Source organism: Bos grunniens, chromosome 28, assembly GCF_055505025.1.
Source record: "Bos grunniens cultivar Pamir isolate PY7600 chromosome 28, Bosgru_T2T1.0, whole genome shotgun sequence".
Taxonomy (NCBI): Eukaryota; Metazoa; Chordata; class Mammalia; order Artiodactyla; family Bovidae; genus Bos; species Bos grunniens.
Genome location: NC_141192.1, coordinates 12,481,422 through 12,502,992, shown reverse-complemented (window position 1 = coordinate 12,502,992; position 21,571 = coordinate 12,481,422). Strand labels below are relative to the sequence as shown.

Genomic DNA, 21,571 nt, shown 5'->3' with positions numbered 1-21,571 from the left:
TCTTCCTCCAGGCAACTTCACAACAAAAATCCCTCATGCCAGAAGTAATTTGTTCCAGGTTAACAAGCCACTCTGGGAAAGTCATACTCTCGACTCCAGAAAGGTAAAGGACAAAAAATAAAGTCAAAAGACATTCGGGCAAGAGTGTTAAAAGCATTTCACAGTCTGCTAGGTTTCTGACAAAAGCACACTCTGAAGCTAAAGGGCGATTTCCCATTAAAAGATCATTAAAAGGGAAGCACTATCAGTAATGCCACACAGGGGACAGACGAGAGGTTATGGAAATTGGTGGGTACTGACTCGAGTCCATTTTGCTCTCATCAACCTTGTGTATCCTGGCTTACTCATTCACTCATTGCTCATCTTTGGTTATCAGGCCTGGTTCCCCTGCTTGCCAAGGGCTGTGCTTCTCAGTCCATGGTGGGGAGAAAAGGGACACAAAACCACAGCTGTTCATGGCCTAGCAACTTGGAGTGTTAACCTCAGCATGTATTGTAAGCAGATAAAATCATCAAAAAACCAAACCAAAACCAAAACCAAACACAAGACAAAAAACAAAACGTAGATTATGGAGTACAAGGTAGAAATGAGAATTAGAGACGGAGAGAGATCTTTCGCTTGTGGTCTTATGGAAGCACAAAGTAGGATGTGTTCTCACCCCTCTGCTGTCTAGGATGTACCCCTGTGGCAGTCTCAGAAACACAGGCATAAAAAGCAGGTAGCTCAGCCCTGTCCCCCAAGACTGCTCTCCTGCAACCACACACACAGCGGAGAACGAGTCCGCCCTCCAAGTGCCCAAGCCCTCCTGTGGGCCGTGGAACAGGTTCTCTGAGTCCCTTAGAGTGACATTAATGATAGATTACATAAACCGCTGCAGTGAGCACAGCCCTCTCAGTGTGTAATCAGGAGGTGGGTGTTGTCCCCTATCTCTGTGTATTAGCAAGTAGTGGCTCAGTGTGATGACGTGCCGGGGAATTTCTGGTCCATGTTCTCCTCCAGCAGGGCTTTGGTACATGTGGTTCCAGCCTGGTCTGCACCATTCGAAGGAGACACTGATTTTGAACTTTTTTTTTTGAACATCTTACTTTTTTGTGTTGTTTATTTTTACGGCATCTACATCTCTCTGTTTTTCCTTTTAAATGCCAAGACTTAATACATCAGAAGTCAGGTAGAAAAGAAGCGAACACTCAGCAGTCAAGATCTGCAGACCTGTCCAGCTTCACTGCTAATGGCCTACGTTTCTTCAGGTTACCTGCATATATCCTGTTTCAGCTGTCTTCACGGCTGTGTCGACCAGACCTTCCCGGCCAGCCATCGTGTGGAAGAAAAACTCGGTTGGTGTCAAACCAGAATAAAAGCTATTAGCCACAAAGCCTTTGGCAGCTGGGAGCTGAAGAGAGGTAGGAAAAAAAAAAAAAGAAAAATCTAACAAATAAAAGTTTAAGGTCCCCAATTCCAAGACCCATTCAAATCAGAAAATACCTCACCTTTAGACCATAAATACCTGGCCAATGCACTCCCATGTTTTATGCCCTTTCCTAAAGAAATAATTTAGTTCAAATCATCCTTACCAGAGAAAAGGAGAGTGAGTTCCCAGCCAGGGCTGGTGCTCGTGCCAGTGGCAGCCAGGTGGCTCAGGACAGGGACACCGAAGCTTGGGTTGCTACTCCTAGAGTTGGCAGGCAGGCACGGATCTCAGTTTAGAGGGCACCCTGGCCTTCTCCCAGGAAACGACTGTTTTTAAGATACCTGCCGGCAGGCTGGACCTGTCCACCTCCAAAACATAGATGTGTGCTGCTACGGTTTATGGGGATTCATTTTTGGGCTGTTGAAAATATCCTACAATTTAGATTATGTGTGTTCACAACTCGGTGAACACACTAAGCTGCTGAACTCTACACTTTAAATGGGTGAATATTAAGATAAAGAAAAAAAAAAACTGTAAAAACCCAAAAAAACCCACATATAAAAAACACCCTATGAAATGCCCAATGGCCTTTGATCTGGACAGGTTCGTGTTCCTTGGAGGACAACTCAGATGAACAGGCTAAAATTCTTTTGCCCCATTTCACTTAAGGGGCAGCTGGCATACTCAAAAGCACTTCTAGGCAAGTACCATCTTCCCCAAAGTCTGGCACTAGATGTCCTTGGCATCTTTCTAAATTGGTCAGGCTTTGACTCTGAGCCATATAAGCACAGTCAGCCATATAAGCACTCCAGTGACTTGCTGGCTGCCTGACCTCTAGTAAATTCTGATCTTGGACGGAGAGCCCAAGTTGTTCCTGGGGCCACCGGATACGGACAGCGTCTGTCAATTTCAGTACAGCAGGCCCCTCTCCCCAGGAGGGGCTGGCCATAAGTCCTGTAGCTCCTCAGGCCAGGAGCAGCTGGGCCATCTGTGTTTTAGTGTGAATAACAGTTGACTCCATCCAGAATTACTAAGTGACCAAATCAGCTCTAAGTTCCTCAACTGTTCGTTTAATGGCTATCTACCCCAGAATCTCAGAAAACCCCAGTACAGGCCTGTCTGTCTCACTCTGCTGACAGTAGTGCCCAGACCACGAGGCCCAACGGAACTCAGAAGTCATTTACAGGCAGTTTAGGAATTCCAGAGAGAACCTGGAATTTCCTGGTTGTTTCACTGTGGTTCACGTGTTCACTGTTTAAAACCTTTTTACTTTTATGTAAGTGTTCCCTAAAATGAGCGTACAGATTGAACGCACACAAATGGTAACAACACAGTCAGATTACTTAGGGTAAAGTTCGATGGGAAACGGACATCCTCCTCCTTAGAAGAGAAAATACACAAAAGGGCACGGGTCCAAGTCTTTCAGCTCCGAGTTTCATGAGGCTCCTTCTACAGGACTCAGTCAAGTTTGGGCTGCAGAGGGAATAACTCTGAGTGGTCCCCACCCTCTATGCCAGCTTCAGGAGTCGCCTAATCGGCAGCCCCAGAGCTTCGGTCATTCTTTCGTGCTGCTGAAGGTTGTCCTTCAAAGTTGTATTTGATCCACTCCTGCTTACCTTTGAGTGTTTTTCAAAGTGAGGCAGGGACCTGTTTTCAAAGCCATCTGGCACTCGCGAGCCACTGATAGCTTGCTGTCCCACACAGGCAATCATCTGTGATATGTTAATGAAGGAACCTGGGGAAGCAGGTCAGAAATGGAACATTCATTTACCAGAATCACAGTAACTGAAGTACAAGCAGATCTGCTGGTAAAACAGGAATACAACACGGCACAGCCCCCATCCTCAACAAGTTCATACTCTAGGGACGGTGAAGGACAGAACCAGAACAGCAAGGATGGAGCTGTCAGCAACACAAGGAAGGCCAGGCAGGGCTAGAGCTCAGGGGCGAGTGAGCACTCTGGGGCTGGAGGAGAGACTTCCCAGGGGAGTATTTGAGAAGGCAGCATTAACCAGCTGGACTCTTAGATATTATGACTTCCACATAGAGGACATGGGGGAGGAGTTCCAAAATGGGTCAGAGAGTGGGAAGCAGAGACACAGGACAGGAGTGTGGGGTATGCACCAGGAGCAGGGAGGAGACTATGGGGTGAAGGACAGCAAGGCTAAAGAGACTGGACTTTATTCTGTCAGAAATTTGTGAAAACAGGAAGTTTGGAAAGCTCAGGGTTCTGAATTTCAGTGCAGTATCATGAAACCTAACACTTTCAGGTCCTGGCTAACTATAAAATTTAAGGGTATTTAATTATCATCAAACATTATTTTAAAAATCCCTGGCTCTTCTTTCTTTCTTCAAAAAAATAAGACCAAGTTTACTCAAAGCAGCCTCAAACTCAGAAATCCACACACATGATAAACAAGTTTCTCCAAAGGAGTTAGACATTCTAAAAATGCAAATAACCGTCTCTTTCTCTAAGCATTATTTGAAAAGATATAGTGGCTCAGATGGTAAAGCATCTGCCTGAAATGTAGGAGACCCAGATTCAATCTCTGAGTCAGGAAGATCCCCTGGAGAAGGAAATGGCAACCCACTCCAGTACCCTTGCCTGGAAAATCCCATGGACAGAGGAGCCTGGTAGGCTACAGTCCATGGGGTCACAAAGAGTCGGACACGACTGAGTGACTTCACTTTCTTTCACTTTCACACCCTTATAAACAAAAGGCCTGAAGCTCTTTTTTTTTTTGAGGTTGGTGGAGGCGGGCTGCCGTGTAGCTTGTGGGATCTTGGTTCCCTGACCAGGGATTCAACCTGGGCCTGGGCAGTGAAAGCACTGAGTCCTGACCACTGGACGAACAACCAGGGAATTCTAGACCTGAAGTTCTGATGCACATTTTCCAGAGCACAACCAGCCAGCCTGCATGGAAGGCAGTGACAGCAGCGGCCAGAGGAGGTGCTCACCTTTGGAACCACACAGAGCCATGGTGAGGGGGCTGTTGCTCTTATCCAGCTCCCGGAGGCAGGCGCTACCTGCGTGGTCACGGATCACGGACAGCTCCTTCAGGATCAAAGCCTGGTGGGAGAAAGAGAGATGCATGGTGCCTATGTGATTACTGATGTTCAACGTGACATTTAAGAGAACGTGAAGAATTCGAGTGAGATGTCAGATTTCCAGCAGATAAAAGGTTTCAGACCTTAGAAGACCAAGATGTCCTATCTCTGCAGACTGACATTTTCCATGTGCTAAGTCATTTCCGTCGTGTCCTACTCTTAGAGGCCCTATGGACTGTAGCCTGTCAGGTTCCTCTGGCCATGGGATTCTCCAGGCAAGAATACTGGAGGGGGTTGCCAGGCCTTTCTCCAGGGGATCTTCCTGACCCAGGGATAGGACTCACGTCACTTATGTCTCCTGCATTGGCAGGCAGATTCTTTACCACTAGTGCCCCCTGGGAAGTCCCACGGGTTTCATAATCAGTGTGTAAGGAAAAATGGATAGTAACAAAACCTCAGAAAAGTATTTAAATGGTCAATGAGGTAGAATACATGCAGCTTTGTGTATATACCCTACACAGTGGTGTCTCTGTATGTGCATTATATACGTTACTGTATATACACACGCTTGTGTATACTGTGTATACACATGTGTAACACTTTGCACTTTATGTGACATTATGTTATACGTACTAAAAGAGTGGCGTGTACTGTTGCTAAAATTTGTCTCTGCCAAGCACACACTTGAATTCCCACCAACTGGGCATGTGATTAGGCAACTCAATAGAATACTCTAGTCCATGAGCTCATCTAGACTGCCATCCCTCAACCCACAACCTATGATGCTCAATCAGCTGGGAATCATGCTTTCACTAAAGAGAAGTGCAGCTGAGGCCTCAAGTAATCTTCTAGGTGAGAAACACCCCATTTCTCTCTCTTTTGGTTTTTCTTTAAGACTTACATTAAGAAAGAGCTAATTGTGAACACCTCACACAACTCTGCTTTCTTTTTGCTTTAAAAAGTTCATCAGAAAATTTCTTACTGAGGTTTCCCTGGTGGCTCGGTGGCAAAGAATCTGCCTGCCAATGCAGAAAGACACGGGTTTGATCCCTGGTCTGGGAAGATCCCACATGCCTTGAAGCAACTAAGCCCATGTGCCAGCACTATTGAAGCTGTGGTCTCGAGCCCAAGAGCTGCAACTACCGAGTCCGTGCTGCAACTGCTGAAGCCTGTGTGCCCTGGAGCCCTGTGCTCTGCAACAAGAGACGCCACCGCAATGAGAAGCCACTGCACCACAGTGAAGAGCGGCCCGTGCTCACCACAACCAGAGAAAGCCCACACGCACCAACCAAGACCCAGAGCAACCAAAAGACGTACAGATAAAATAAAAAAAATTATTTTTGATTGTTCAAAAATCCTTTCTTCCCTACTTACTGAGTTAAAGCCCTGAGCGCCAGGCTACTGGGAGGCAGAAGAGAGTCAGACAGGGCCCTGGTGCAGTCAGACTGCGAAGGCAGGCTGCTTCAGAGAAAACGCAGGACTCTCCTGCCATTCTGACTCTGACACCTCAGGTCCAGTTCTCAGCTAACTTAGCTCCAGACTGGAACGTGCCTGGAACGTGCAACAGACTGGACTGTGACTCTCAAACATGACTTAACCACGTCTCTTTCAAAGACCATCCTTTCAAAGCTGTGGTGTCAGTCTGGTCACAGGATGCTGGTAATAGGGCCAAAGCACTGAAGTACGAGGGACAGAAGGGGCCCAAGTGTGACGATGGAACAAGAGCAGCCCCATGTGGCCAAATGAACAGATAGCTGATCACCACCTGGAACACGAAAGCTGGAAGCGATGGAACAGATTTGATGCGAGGCCCTCCCATCATTAGAACACACACGAGCTGCACAGCTCACAGACGGGCTGAAGCCACTGCCTTTCCTCTCCGCTCACCTCTGTCGCTTCTCTTCAGGGCCTACAATGCCACTGGCTGCTAACCTGACTCAGAGCCAGACTCACCTCCAGAGTCTCCTCGGCGGTGCAGCCGGGCTGCTGCTGCAGCTTGCCTGTGTTCAGGGCTTCGATGTACTCATCGCATTTTTTGTAGCCAGCGTTCAGCAACTCATACTTGGCCTTCAGCAGCCCTTGGCCAGGTGTGACGTCACCAATCCCGATTGAGAATCCACGGTTAGCTGCAGAAGGGTTGGCAAGGAGAGCCAGAAGAGAGAACCATTGATGTTAGTCAACCTGTTATGCAGAAACAAGTTTATACCTTCAGAGAACTTGCTGCAAGCCAGTTAAACAAAAACTTACTGTACCGGTCCCTAGGTTGTTACACAAAGATGACTAAGACTCACTAACCCCTCTCAGAGAGCTCACAACCTGGTATGGAGCACAGGGATGTCCCAACTATATTATAAAGCAGGCAGCCACTGAACAGGAAAGAGAGACTGAGACAGCCAGTTGCAGAAAGTGGGCTACCGGATGGCTGGCGCTCAGCATCCCAGACACCTCTCTGCTCCAATTCTCTTTTTCAGAAATCGTTCCAAAATAGAGGCTAAGAAGCAAATGTGAACTCTACCTTTGATTGAACTATACACCATCAATAATCCTAACCCTAACACCTGTAGCAACTGGGCAGGTGAGGGGCAACTGGATTAACAGGGTGGGGAAGGGGATGCTGAAAAGTGGCTGTGGAGTGGAGGGCCACTGAGTCTGAAAGTCTCAGAAACAAATCCTCACATTCTGTTGGAGGTAATGTACGAGCTGCAAATGGGGAAACCTGGATGGAAAGTTTGTACAAGTACACCTTTTTTTACTGTGCTTCATAGATAGTGTGTTTCTTTAGAAACAGAAGGTTTGTGGCAACCTTGTATTTGAACAAGTCTAAAAGCACAATTTTTCCAATGGTATTTGCTCATTTCGTGTCTCTGTGTTGAATTTCAGTAACTCTCACAGTATTTTAAACACTTCCATTATTATATTTTTATGATGCTCTGGGCTGTTGTTATGATGACTCACTGAAGGCTCAAAAGATTAGCATTTTTCAGCAATAAAGTCTTTTTTTATTAAGGTGTGTACATGTAAGACACTAAGATCACGGCATCTGATCCCATCACTTCATGGCAAATAGACGGGGAAAAGTGAAAGCAGTGACACATTTTATTTTCTTGGATCCAAAATCACTGTGGACGGCGACCGCAGCCATGAAATTAAGACACCTGCTCCTTGCAAGAAAAGCTATGACAAACCTAGACAGCATATTAAAAAGCAAAGACATCACTTTGCTGACAAATGTCTGTATAATCAAAACTATGGTTTTTCCAGTAGTCACGTATGGATGTGAGTGTTGGATCATAAAGAAGGCTGAGCACTGAAGAACTGATGCCTTCGAACTGGTATCGGAGAAGACTCTTTACAGTCCGGTGGACTGCAAGGAGATAAAACCAGTCAATCCGAAAGGAAATCAATCCTGAACATTCACTGGAAGGATTGATACTAAAGCTGAAGCTCCAATACTTTGGCTACCTGATATGAAGAGCTGACTCATTGGAAAAGACCCTGATGCTGGGAAAAACTGAAGGCAAAAGAAGAGGGTGGCAGAGGACGAGGTGGTTAGATAGTATCACTGATTCAATGGACAAGAATCTGAGCAAACGCTGGGAAACACAGGGAAGCCTGGCGTGCTGCAGTCCATGAGTCATAAAGAGTCAGACACAGCTTATCGACTGAACAACAACATGTTAACACATAATACTATTGCACACTTAATAAGACTATAGTACAAACAAGCTTTTCATGCACTGGGAAACCAAAACATTCATATGAGTTGCTTGATTGTTATATATGCTTCATCATGGTATCTAGAACCAAACCTGCAATGTTTGAGGTCTGTCTATAAAAAAAGAGGCCTCAGGCCCTTCCCGCTACGGGAAACAGAGTGCTATACAAGAGGTGTCTGAGCATCAAGAATAGGAAGTCTTAAAAAGAGAAGAAAGCAAAGAAGGAAACCAAGAGAAAAGAACTACTGGCAAATAAGAACAATGGCTGGAAATTAAATATATGATACTGAAAATTTAAAAAAAAAAAAAAAAAAAAAAACTGTTAAAAAGAAAACTGAATCCAGAAACAAATAAATGGACAACAGGGAAAAAGAGAAAATCAGAGAATCACTCCAAGAACTCTACCAGACAATTAACAGAAATTCCAAAAAGCAAGAACGGAGAAAGTAAAAGAGAGACTATGATCAGAAAAAGTACAAGAAAATTTCCAGAACTGAAGGACACATGTTGCAGATTGAGAGAGCTTGCAGAGCGCTCAGCACAATGAATGATAAACATCCCAAGGCTGCATCACTGTGAACTTTCAGAATGCCAGAAACAAAGAGGATCTCAAAGCTTCTAGAATAAAAAGACAATTCAGGATAAACAAGGTCCTAAAGTACAGCTCAGGGAGTCATATTCAATATCCTGTAAAAAACCACAATGGAAAAGAATATTTAAAAAAAAAGAATGCATGTATGTATATAACTGGGTAAACTAAACTGGATTACCCAAAAACTGGATACTGCAATTAAAAAAAAGACAATTCAAATGCAAAAAGTTGGGAATAAGAAGGGAAATACATTTTACAGCAACCCTAAAAGAACAGAATGGAGTAATACCTTCAAAATTCTCAGGGAAAATAACATTCAGTCTAGAATTCTGCACTCAGCCGAAGAGTCAAGTCTAAGAGTAGACTAAAGACAGACTAAAGATATCCGGGGGCACGCAAAGAAAACCTCCTGGCCTAGTGCACAGGCCAGTAGGGAAACACTGAGTCAGCTGGGAGGGCTGAACTGTGGAAGGACCAGAGGGTGACACTTCTGCACAGCCTACCTTGGAAGCAGCCCATGAAGGCCCTTTGTGTAACAGCCCATGTATGTCATGGGCATTAGGGAGCTACTGTAGGTTTTGAGAAGAGAACTGGAAAGCAAATTCGAATCTGCAGTCAAATTGGTCAGCATCAAGTTTATTTCATTAAGAAAAGCATAAATGGTTTAGCCTGGAACAAGTATCCTTTTCTTTGTGTTTGTATGTGTTTGGGGCAGGGGGATGAAATAGGAAAAGAACCCCCTAAAACATCAATAACCTATAGCAATAAAACAAGGACGCTAAGACACTCACACAAGTAGACGGGAGCCAGCCTGGCAAGCCGTGACATCGCGTCGGCAGCTTCATTCTGCCCCCAGTCTCGCAGCAAAATGTAAAAAATGTTGTTCTTGGATCCTGACCCCAGCGTTCCTTTGTCCATGCTGCCACTCATCAGCTCGCTGTTCTGGATTGTGACGTCTGGAAGGAAAAGATTATGGACTCACACAAATGATTATCTGTTACTCTGTCTCATTCCAAAATGAATTTAAGGCAGTTGAGAAAATTTGTTTTTTAAGTTAGAGCAGAGCAAATAGAAATGCTCTCTAAAAAATTTCTTTTTGAGGGGGGAAAAGGAGAAATCTAGCAACTTTTGAAAAGCAGGAAAGATCTAGTTCGTTACCCTATAGCCCTGACTCTGAAAGGTATTAGTTGACTCTCATCGTCTTTATCTGTGATCTGTGGACGGCAGTATCAAGCTCTTGCCATCTTTATGTCACGGGGATGTTTTGGGCACGAATTCAATCATGTACAACAAAGTGTTGTTTATAAAGCACTTCGTTATTCACTAAGGCATTGAAAACTAGGAGTGGCACCATCGTGAAAAGCCTAGACGACAAAATGAAATTTGTATTTAGAAACAAAAACACAATATAAAACAAGAAGCCAAAATACATTAAAGTCCAGGGAGTACATTTATGAAACCTGGGGTAGGGGGGAGAAAAAAAATCAGTGCTCTTCATCATGAGACAGCAGAGAATCCTTGACCTTCAGAGAGTCTTTGCGGTTCAGTCGTCTCTATAGAGGCCTGCAGATCCACCTCTCGTCACAAAGCCTTGCTAGCAAAGGCCATTCTAAATCAGTGTTACTCAAAGCAGTCTGCTGGGGAACTGCCTGTTAGCAGCCTGGGACCCAGAAAGTAAATGCTGCCTGAATAGCATAGGTCTGGGGAACACACTCTTGGGCTGAATCAGTCTAGGGGACTCAGAGGACTCATATTTAAATGTTCTCACTGTTACATGGGTGCTTCCCAGGTGGCGCTAGTGGTAAAGAGCTTGCCTGCCAATGCAGGAGACTAGAGCCAGAGGTTTGGTCCCTGAGTCAGGAAGACCCTTGGAGAAGGAAATGGCAACCCACTCCAGTATTCTTGCCAGGAGAATCCCATGGACAGGGGAGCCTGGTGGGCTATACAGTCCATAGGGTCGCAAAGAGTCAGACATGACTGAATGACTTAGCACACACAGCACTGTTACACCTGATCCACATGTGATCAAAAATCCACTGACCGGCTGAGGCAGGTAAAAAATAGCCTTTCAGTAATACTTTACAGCCATGGATGTGTGCTCCGTTGCTCATGTGTATTCAACTCCTGGCGACCCAGTGAACTGTAGCGCACCAGGCTCCTCTGGCCACGGGATTTTCCAGGCTAGAATACTGAGTGGGTTGCCATTTCTTCCTCCCGGAGATCTTTCTGACCCAGAAATTCAACCTGTTTCCTGTATCTCCTGAATTGGCAAGCAGATTCTTTACCACAGAGCCACTTGGGAAACCCACTTACATATACTTCTAGTCATACTTCTAAACAATGAACACATTTTTGGACATAAAATAACAAATTATAAGCCTTAAATAATGAGACCCTTGTACAGCAAAACACACACACACACACAAACCAATAACAAAAAAAGAGGAAAAGAATTTCATTAATTGGCAGAAACAAGTCACCTGAGACAAAGCACGTGGAGAAGAGCACTCTAACTGCGGGTTGGCCATGTGTCCACATGACCTCTACCTTCTGGAGAAACACCAGCTGCATTTCCCTGAAGAACAAACTTCCTGCCTAAGGCCTTAGGGAAACACGGGGTTTACGCGCAAAGTGAAGGGAACTGCTGGCCCCGACCTGCTGCCTTCACTCACAGGAGTCGTTGACACAGAGGTCCTCGCCTCTGCCGCAGTACTGCTTGCCCTTGGTTCGGAGGTTGGCCCTCACTGGATTGTCATCGCTGGGTCTCAGGATGACACTGAAGATCTGCTTTCCCGTCCACAGGGTGACAGGCTGGAGGAGGAGAGAAGCCAGAGCGTCAGTGGGCCGAGCCTGCTCTCACCTGCCCTTCACACCAATGAGCCAAGATGGTACTGCGGTCACAAGCCTACTTGGCACCAGCAGGTGTACCCCAGACCACCGGTGCGTCCGCACACACCGTCACAGCTCCTGCACAAACCTTGAGTATTGTAGGGGGTGGGAGACGAACTTTAATTTTCTCATCCTTGCCCACCAGTATTGAAGCGATGATCTGACAAGCTTTGGCTCGGTCAAAGAAAGTATCCTTAAGAGTGAGGAGATAGGCACCTGAGGATGTTAAGAAAGAACACAAAAAGAAGGAAAGGAATGAAATTGTGAGAAAAATCACAAGGTTTCAACTTTAAAAATACAGACAGACTATCACTAAAAGAGTGAGGTAAAACACAGCTGCTGCCTGGCTTTCTCTTCCAACGAGAATCCAGGCTCCACAGGGAAAGGGACTTTGTCTTACCCGTTGCCATGTCCCCAGCACTTAGAAAAGTAAAAAATATCTCGTGTATGGTTCATGAACACAATCACACTCAGTAAACAAACAACAGAATTACACAGCTTTTCAACTGCTCACATGAACACGTGAAAGAGAATCCTCGTGTTCCAAAGTCTCTTTTCAAGTAAATTCCACAAAACCCACCTGTCAGAAAATCCTGAATAGCAGCAATTAGTGGTTCTCCATTTCTCGGTGTTACAAGGTTTGCTTTAGTCTGAAGGAAAAAGGAACACAGTACGTTAGCCGTGTTTGGATGCGTGATGCGGCCCCAAAATCTTCACCACAAACACTCTTAATGGTTATGGACAAGTGAAGAGCGCAGGAAGGTAAGGCTACGAATGGGAGGCTGGGGGTTCTTAACTGCAGCTTTGTCACTAATATCGTCATCTGTCAACGGCAGAGGTAAAAAATAGCAGCAAGATTGACCTCAGAGGTCCCTATGTTTAAATACTGTGTGGAGTCGTTCTGCATTCTTATAAAGAACTCTCTGGGTAAAAGACGTTAGTGTAATTAGAAATGCTCTCCTCCAGAGAAAACTTCCTTCTATGAATGATGGGCAGCACTGTGCTATCTTTGAAGTCAATCAACTCCACACTGGTTACAATAATGGCAGAATGGTCAAGCTTCTCTTGGTTGAGACACTAAGTTAGAACAGCATTTATTAATCATCCAAATGTAATGAGTGCCTACACTAGCAAAAACAGGCGCTAGCTGTTCACTGCATAAGCACCCAATTTAAAGAAGGTTCTGTATATCAAGGTGCATTTGCTTAGGAACTCGCTGGTGATCCAGTGGTTAGCACTCTGTGCTTTCACTGCTGAGGGTGTGGGTTCAATCCCTGGTCGGGGAACTAAGATCCTGTAAGCAGCCGCTTGGCACAGCCAAAAGGGGGGAAAAAAAAGGTGCATCAGCTCCAATCCTTTATCTGAAGTATAATGGACCATGACATCCAGCAATCACGCTTCTGACACACCCTGTCTTACCTTTTCATAACTGGTGCGCATGTGTGTGTATTCTCCTAGGAACCCACAGTACAGGTCGGAAGGTACCCAGTCCTTTCAACTCCCCACCCATGAGAGAAACCAACTCCCTTACATACTACGGGTGTTTTCAAACAAGACTTGTTTCCCTTCTCCTCCTTTTTCTCAGGAGCTGGGATGCACCACCCTACATACCCCCATGAGAACAAGGGCTTCTGCTTTAGCTTCTTCTGTTTGAGGAAGATGAAGGTTCATTTCATCTCCATCAAAATCCGCATTGTAGGGTGTACAGACACACTCGTTAAATCTGAAAGTCCGGTGGGGCTTGACCCTGGCCTGTGGAATACAAAACAAAGCAAATCAGGAAAAGGACATAAGTCATTTATTCAAATCTTCTTAGTCCCATTATTTAAAAAAAAAGGCTTCCTGCAGACGTGCACACTTTACATTAAGGAAGAAAATTCCTAGTATGTTCTGGTATGGATGAGGTCATTAGTTCAGTTCAGTTGCTCAGTTGTGTCAGACTCTTGACAACCCCAGGGACTACAGCACACCAGGCTTCCCTGTCCATCACCAACTCCTGGAGCTTGCTCAAACTCATGTCCATTGAACTGGTGATGCCATCCAATCATCTTGTCCTCTGCTGTATTCTTCTCCTGCCTTCAATCTTTCCCAGCATCAGGGTCTTTTCATGAGTCAGTTCTTCGCATCATGTAGCCAAAGTACTGGAGCTTCAGCTTCAGCATCAGTCCCTCCAATAAATACTCAGGACTAATTTCCTTTAGCATTGACTGGTTTGACCTCCTTGCAGTCCCAGGGATTATCAAGAGTCTTTGACAAGGAACCTTGCAAGGAAGGCACCACGCCGAGGCATCTGACCTTCTTCACATGGCTAAGACAGCCAGCCAGCCAGCGTGTACCTCCTGAAATATGGCAAGAGGAAGCAGCCAGCACCACCTATGAGTTATTATTGCCAAAAAAGTTCTATTTGAATCTGATTATGCTTTGAGAGTTTATTTCTAGTTTACAGGAAAACAACGAAGCATGCAGGAACCCTTACGGCCACACACAGGCAGACAAATAAAGAACGTGCAGCGTTCTTCAGGACAAATGACCTGGTTTTTTCAGACATGACATGGAAATTAAAAGGAGGAGGGAGGACTGTAATAGGGGCTTAAGACATGGATCAATTAAATGTGTAGATTTTAGATCTCACTTTGAACAAACTAGCTGCAAAAAGATTTTTGAGACACATGGGGCAATCTGACTATGGCCGGGGTGCTAGACAACACCAGGGAATGACTTCATTTTGGTGAGGTGTGATCATGGCACTGTAGCTATGCGTGTTTTGCAGAAGCAAGCTGAAAACACATGGGAAAAAGACATGGCACCTGGTTTCATCAAAGGAAAAAGGGAGAGAGAAAACCAGTGTGGCAAAAGCTTGAAAATTACTGAATATAAAGGATGGGAATATGTGAGTTCATCACAGTACTCTTTCTACTTTTGTATATACTTGAAAGTTTTCAAATAAAAATATTTCTATGTTAAATGGGCCAAGTTTCCAGAAAGGGAAGGCTTTTGTTCACCTCCTGCTGCTGCTGCTGCTGCTGCTGCGTCGCTTCAGTCCTGTCCAACTCTATGCAACCCCAAAGACAGCAGCCCACCAGGCTTCCCCGTCCCTGGGATTCTCCAGGCAAGAACACTGGAGTGGGTTGCCATTTCCTCTTCCAATGCATGAAAGTGAAAACTCAAAGTGAAGTCACTCGGTCGTGTCTGACTCTTCTCGACCCCATGGACTGCAGCCTACCAGGCTCCTCCATCCATGGCATTTTCCAGGCAAGAGTACTGGAGTGGGGTGCCATCGCCTTCTCCATTTGTTCACCTCCTAGAGCTCCATAATCATAAAATCTATCTTTGGTATTTCTGCCATTGAGCAAAAAGATTGATGTAATGTTTCCATAAACTACTGGAAAAAAAATCAATCTAGAAAAACACTACCTTAGGAGCCTGTTTGCAAATGCTCAGGGATTTAATGGTTTTTTCATATAGGAGAATTTATGAATATTTAACAAATTGAAGTTGCATCTTGTTTCCATTTGAAATCTCCAGAAAAGGAAACTGCTGCTGTTGCAAAGTAAACTGCTCCAAAAAATATGCCTTCAGGTCTTGGTCGGAGGATGACTACAAAGAAAAATCCTGTAAGCATTTTAGCTTCTTAGTTAATATGCTGTTTTAAATCAAGTCGATTTTCTGCCATGTCTATTTTACATAATTTTGTGCACACAGATATGCATCTATGTTGTCTGCAAGTGAAATCACAGTCGTCACTTTCACACTAATTTTCAATTAGTTCCTGTTTCACTGTTGTGTGAAAAGTATGTTATAAATATTAAAAACATTGAAGGGAAGCTTGAAATTGAAGAGTTTCACTCAAACTAAAATGGAAGAGAAGAGGAAAACCAAAAGTTATAAACTTTGAGATTACTGGCAGTTTAAACTTTAGATGTCTGGAGTTTGAGCAGGGCGCACACAGCAAAGCTCCACCCAGCAGATACGAACACCAGTCTCCTGCTCACCAGGTGCGCCATGATGCTCAGTTTGTGCAGCGAGGGCTGCCGGTTGAAGAGGACCACGTCTCCATCGATGAGGTGCCTCTCCACAATGTCCCCGAACTTGAGCTCCTGGGCCATCTTTTCTCTGTTTCCGTATTTCAGAAACCTTAACATACAATAATGGACATAACCTGTGAGAACAGTTTCCTCAGCACGTTTCTCCCTCTTCATATCTAAAATGACCACGTTTCACTGAATTTAAGGTGCCTCCCTCCACTGTCAAGTAAACCACCGTAACAACAACAAAATTGTTTTTGTAACTTTATTTTTTGGCCACGCCAAGTGGCCTGTGGGATCCTAGCTCCCCAAACAGGAATTAAACCCCGGCCCACGGGAGTGTAAGTGCCAAGCCCTAACCACTGGACCGCCAGGGAAGTCCCTAAACTACAACAAATTGATTGTATGACACCTCTTAATTTTAGAAATGTCCAACTGTGATAAAAGTGTGTCTTAGAGTCACAGAAACTGAGTAATAAACTAGCTTCTCGCACAGGGCCCTGGTGATGTTTGAATTTCATGAAACGAAAAGCACTGGTGATCAGCTCATGTCACTGTGAAAAGCCAGAACTGACAAAGTGTGTGCCTCCTGGGTTATGAGTGCACCCAGAGCACCCAGGTGGCCCAGAAAATGACCTGCTTTCACACCCCAATGCGGTGTATCTACCTAAATCTTAAATGCTATTGAATAAACGAACACTGTGCATCCATTCAAAGAGCCAGCAGAGGAAACAAAACGTACCTAGGCTAACTGCAATTTAAACAGGTGTTTTCCACATGTCAACATATCACAATAATTGTACTTTGGACTGCCTTCTGTGGCTGAGTATGGCGACAGTGAACTTGGTCACGAGGAGATAATCACATCCAACCACACTGTGAAAGCATTACCTTTTCATCTGCGTGTGTCTCTGCTGAATGAAATTGGCTCCTGGGTGAACTTCAGGGCCATTTCGAACCAGTTTCCTCAAAAAGTTGATGTTTGCTTTGTTCACCTGGAGGACCACAGCAGGAAACAGAGCGAGGCACTGTTAGGTTTCGCTACGCTCGCATGCCATCCTGAATTGAGTCTCAGCCTCCACTTTAAGTGATTCTAGGGGGTGTCCCTGGTGGCCCCTTGCATAGGACTCTGCACTTCCACTGCATGGGGAAAGGGTTTGATCGCTGGTCAGGGAACTAAGATCCCACATGCCACTTGTGGGGTCCAGGAAAAAAAAAAGCATAACTGAACCCCTTGTGCAATTCTAGGAGAGAGGTACCTGCGGCACGCTGCTGCCGAGGTCTTCAGTGTAAGGACAACGGCTCACGTCTGAATTCGGCCTCTCACTTGCTGGGTGACAGGGCCAGGTCCGTGACTGACCTTTGGCTTCTCTACTGATAAAATGACTGGGCTGGACTGATCTGCAGGGACCTTTCAGCATATTCTGTGACCCTAAAAACAGGTGGCGGCTTCATCTGCAGTGATTCACCATGGGCTTCTAAGGTTTAAAAGCTGTTAACACCAGAACAGCAGGTCCTGGACTGCACCAGCATGTCCTGCAGCCTACTGGACAAGAGTCTCGTGGGGCACTGTCTCAGAGAAGGAACTCATCCAAGGACACTACTTTTTTAAAATTCTGACTGCACTGAGTCTCTGTTGCAGCTCTTCCTTGAGGCGTGTGCAAGGCTAGCTGCCTTGTAGCATGTGGGATCTTAGTTGCCTGACCAGGGACTGAACCGGTGTCCCCTGCATTGGAAGGCGGATTCTCAACCACTGGACCACCAGGTCCCAACCAAGGATACTTTTTATACAAGCTTTACCAGAAGCACCTATGGTCTGGGCTAATTATGAATTTCAAGAACAAAGTCAAAGCCAATCAATATCTTCCTGTTATCAGACCTTTCAACTATCTACACCTCAGTTAAAAAAGAAAATACTATAAATACCAGTTTACACTCACGACGAGTATGAACTCAGTGTAAAGTGGTACAGCCTTTCTGGTTATGCATCAACAGCTTTTTAATATTCAGAGTCTTTGAGTCAATGATTCTAATGTTTTAAAAATGATTCTAAAATCATTTAAAAATTCTAATGTTTTAACTCATCCCAAGAAAATTAACTGGGTGTGGATGTTTATCATTTAGTTATTTAAGGCATGAGGTATGAACTAGCACAGAAAAATATCAAAGATGGAAAAAAGTAGACTTGAATGTTTAATGCATATCTGAGTATTTGAATATAAAGCAGACACCACTGTGTACGCGTTGTAGATGTTATATATGGTGACACACGTGTGAAACAAACTGGAAAAACACACACACACACGTGCCAAACTGTGGGCTGGGTGGGTTACTGGGGGTTCCCCACTGTTGAGATTGTTTGGAACCTCAGAACATAACATAAAACACTGGATTCAGACAAAGTACTGAGCAGTTCAATGTACTTACCTTCTCAGGAAATGTTAGAATTTTGGCCACGTGAACTGGCACAGCTACCTCATCAATTCGGAGGTTGGGGTCAGGTGAGATGACTGTTCTACCAGAAAAATCCACTCTCTTTCCTGAGAGATTGCCTCTGAATCGACCTAAATAAATAAAAATACATCGTCTCCAGGGCACAACGTGTGCCGTTTGGGAGCAATGCGACCAGAAAGGTCAAGGGAAGACTGCGATCTCCAACGAGGTAAGCTGGACACACATCCCCAAAACGCACCCAAGGCAGCAGACTGTCTTCTGCACACGTAGGTGGACACGTACCCTGCTTTCCCTTCAGGCGCTGGACAAACCCTCTGGTCCATTTCTTGGGTGCCATATTGAGGGGGATGCCTGAGAGCTCGCTGTTAATGTAGAGAGCACACTGCAGCTGCAGGAAGTCCCAGTCTTCCATAATCATCTGGGTCTTGGCTCCGGATATCCGATGCTAAGAATGAGCAGAAGCAAGCCTGGTCAATTTGACTTTCTCCATCAGACACTTCTGTCTGCAGGGATAGACTCTAAAACCTGGGGTTTGGAAATGCCAATGGGAAGTGCTGACCTTTTTAATGACGTCATTTAGGAAAATGATTTCTGTCAACTTCATCGTCAGATCGTCTTCATTGGTGCCAGACTTCAAATCGCTCACGACAGAGGGTCTGATGCACAAAGGGGGCACTAAGAGTCGTGTGAGAATCAAATCGGAGGGCTTTCCAGCTTCCGGATTCATCAGAAGTAGAGGGATATCTTCAGCTGGGATTCGTTTAAATAAATTCAAAACTACTAAGGGATTCAAGTTTTCCTATGGAAAGGAGGGAAGAGCAGAGAGAGCTCAGCTTTTTTTCCACAGCTTAGGCCAAGGTTTACTTCCCCATGCCCCCTAACCCAGCAGTACCCAATCTTGGCACCAGGAACTGATTAAGGGGGCGATGCTTCAGGCAGGACTGCCAGTGGGGGAGCAGCAGATGAAGCTTCGCCTGCCTGCCGCTCACCTCTCACGTGCCCGGTTCCTAACAGGCCTCTGACCAGTACTGGCCCACGGCCCAGGAGCTGGGACCCCTGCTCTAACCGCTTACCTGAAAATACGTACAAGTGATGACAACGGCTTCTGATAACTTGCTATATATACTGCAAGAGCCCTAAAAATGTGCATGACTTTTATTCCAGTAATTTAAGCCAATAATACCACTTAATTTTTCCAAAGGGTATGATTTTAGAAATTAACACAAAGATTTAGCTATAAGGATGTTCACTAAAGCAGATCTGAATTGTGAAAGCTGCTAACAGCCTGAAAAGTTACTGGCCAGATAAAATCACGGTACATTCGTATGTAGAAAACTATGAAGCCGTTTAAAGAAAAAAAATGAAGACACAAAAATGTGGCCTATGCCATGAAAGGTGTTCACAAAATATTGATAAATGAGATAGGTATGTTTACAATGTGATCTAATTTGGGCAAAGATGTACATCTACGGAGAAGAGGGAATGGAAGAGTTTACCAAGGTGTGAACAGGGCCATCTTTAGCTGAGTTGGGTTATCGTTTTGCTTCTTTTTATACATTTCACCTTTCTGTAATGAACTTGTATTGTCTTTGTATTAACGTCACATAACAGAGGCGCCACGCTGTAAAAATGCTGGTTATTAGATTTCTTGGGCTCAGACTGTGACTGAGACTGGACGTTGTCAGTACAATTCGCCGCACGTGACTTAATGAAACAGGGAACAAAGCCAAGATGAATGATCAGCTCCTAGAACACCACCCAAGGAAAAGTGTCTACAGTCCTGCCCTGGAGAAGATGGCAGTGTGGCTGGGCAGAAGGAAGGAATCTCACTGGAGGCTTTCGAGTCTGGGCCCCTGTTCAGAGAACAATGCATGTCCTTGGCTCCCATCTCGCAGCAATGGGCACCTCACTGCCATCAGAAACAGTCAGGGAGGAGGAAGCTTAAATCTAACAAAATTCTAGAATGGGACGAAGGCGAGACGTTGCCTGTAGTAACACAGTCAGTCCTGGACGAGAACATTAAGGAGCTGAAGGCTGTCCAGGAGGGCAGGAAGGCTGGCAAGAGCCTGGAAACCAGTTCTCAGCAAGTGATAGGAACAACTGCATCCTCAGAGGCACGAGGAAGAGGCCGCTGACTTACTGTTAAATACCAGGAAACGGAGGTCAGGGACTGACGGACGGCAGAGCAGGGCCCGGATGTGCATGAGGCAGAAGACCCGAACAGCCCAAGCTCTCTAGACATAGAGCGTGGCTGCCTCGGGTGGTGATGAGCCGACACAGCTGAGGACTGGTACTCAGTCTGCAGGGATGATGTCATTATGGAGAGACCTTATCTGCAGGTTTACCCATCCCCAGATTCGTACTAAAACAGGAGTGGATATACGTCAGCCCTCTGGAGTAGAGTCCAGAGTTTCTGTCCAATTCCTAAAGGTGTCTGTGACCCACAAAAGGTCAAGAACCACTGCTCTAATGTCTCTTCCACTTCAATCATGTTGTGCCTCCTATAATGGCATGGGGCTGCACATTCCTGAAAATTCAATGGGCAGGCACACATGTCAGTGAGTGAAAGCTGCTCAGTCATATCTGACTCTTAGTACCCCCATGGACTGTCACCCGCCAGGCTCCTCTGTCCATGGGATTTCCCAGGCAAGAATTCTGGAGCAGGTTGCCATTCCTTTCTCCAGGGGATCTTCTAGACCCAGGGATCCAACCTGGGTCTCCCACGCTGCAGGCAGAGTCTTTACTGTCGGAGTCACCAGGGAAGCACCATGTCAGGACACGGGCCATCCTGAGATTAATGAGACACCTTTTTGCTGCCTGTCTTTATAAAAGGTAAATGTTAACTCAATAATTGTTTACTTTGGTTACTGAGTGGCCCTCTCTGAGGAGGGGCTGCTTGGAATTAGGCAATTGGTGAACTCATGCTTTGTTCTCACCCATGGCACAAGAAAGCCCAGGACAAACTGGTAATCTTGGAGGACCCGCCAGTACTCCAAGCACTGTGACTGGCATCAAACAGGACCTCAGAGCAAAGGATCCTGTGAGGGACTAAACTGAAGTGGGAGAAACTAGCAGAAACATAAGACGGAACACAAGAGGTGTATGGGGCACAGCAAATGAACACGTGGTTGAGGAAAAGGTGAAGACTGGGGTGGGGTGCGTTGCAGAGAGAGAGCAGGCTGCATGGAAGCCCAGGGATGGGGGATTCGGGAGAGAGGGAGGGCGCAGAGGCTCTCTTAAGCTGAAGGGACACACAAATAAGAAACGGAAGAAGCCTTACCTCTCCATCATTATTTCTGTTAATACAGGAACATCAGTAATAAGAAAACCACAGTAACTGGGTCACGTGCTTGAAGCATTTGCTATTTGCTAAGCATTTGATCTGGAATCCATCTTTTACTCCTCATAATGGCCCTAAAGCAGACACTCTTGTAATCCC

At 45.4% G+C, this 21,571-nt stretch overlaps 1 protein-coding gene across 3 annotated transcripts in view; it reads right to left on the bottom strand.

Annotated features, from left to right (window-relative positions):
* POLR3A (RNA polymerase III subunit A) overlaps nt 1-21,571 on the bottom strand; it is a 46,708-nt gene that overhangs the window by 14,741 nt on the left and 10,396 nt on the right. For all 3 annotated transcript variants that reach the window (XR_015156772.1, XM_086381804.1, XM_086381806.1), the window contains exons 6-19: nt 18,692-18,931; nt 18,415-18,577; nt 18,106-18,242; nt 16,570-16,673; nt 15,646-15,787; nt 13,265-13,405; nt 12,234-12,303; nt 11,742-11,869; nt 11,437-11,575; nt 9,556-9,720; nt 6,410-6,582; nt 4,367-4,478; nt 3,025-3,143; nt 1,253-1,390 (exon numbers count right to left, since the gene is read on the bottom strand). Coding sequence is in view for 2 of the 3 variants with exons in the window: in XM_086381804.1 (XP_086237930.1) it covers nt 1,253-1,390; nt 3,025-3,143; nt 4,367-4,478; nt 6,410-6,582; nt 9,556-9,720; nt 11,437-11,575; nt 11,742-11,869; nt 12,234-12,303; nt 13,265-13,405; nt 15,646-15,787; nt 16,570-16,673; nt 18,106-18,242; nt 18,415-18,577; nt 18,692-18,931 (1,971 nt within the window). In the remaining variant the exon portion in view is untranslated. The remainder of the gene's footprint in view (nt 1-1,252; nt 1,391-3,024; nt 3,144-4,366; nt 4,479-6,409; nt 6,583-9,555; nt 9,721-11,436; nt 11,576-11,741; nt 11,870-12,233; nt 12,304-13,264; nt 13,406-15,645; nt 15,788-16,569; nt 16,674-18,105; nt 18,243-18,414; nt 18,578-18,691; nt 18,932-21,571) is intronic.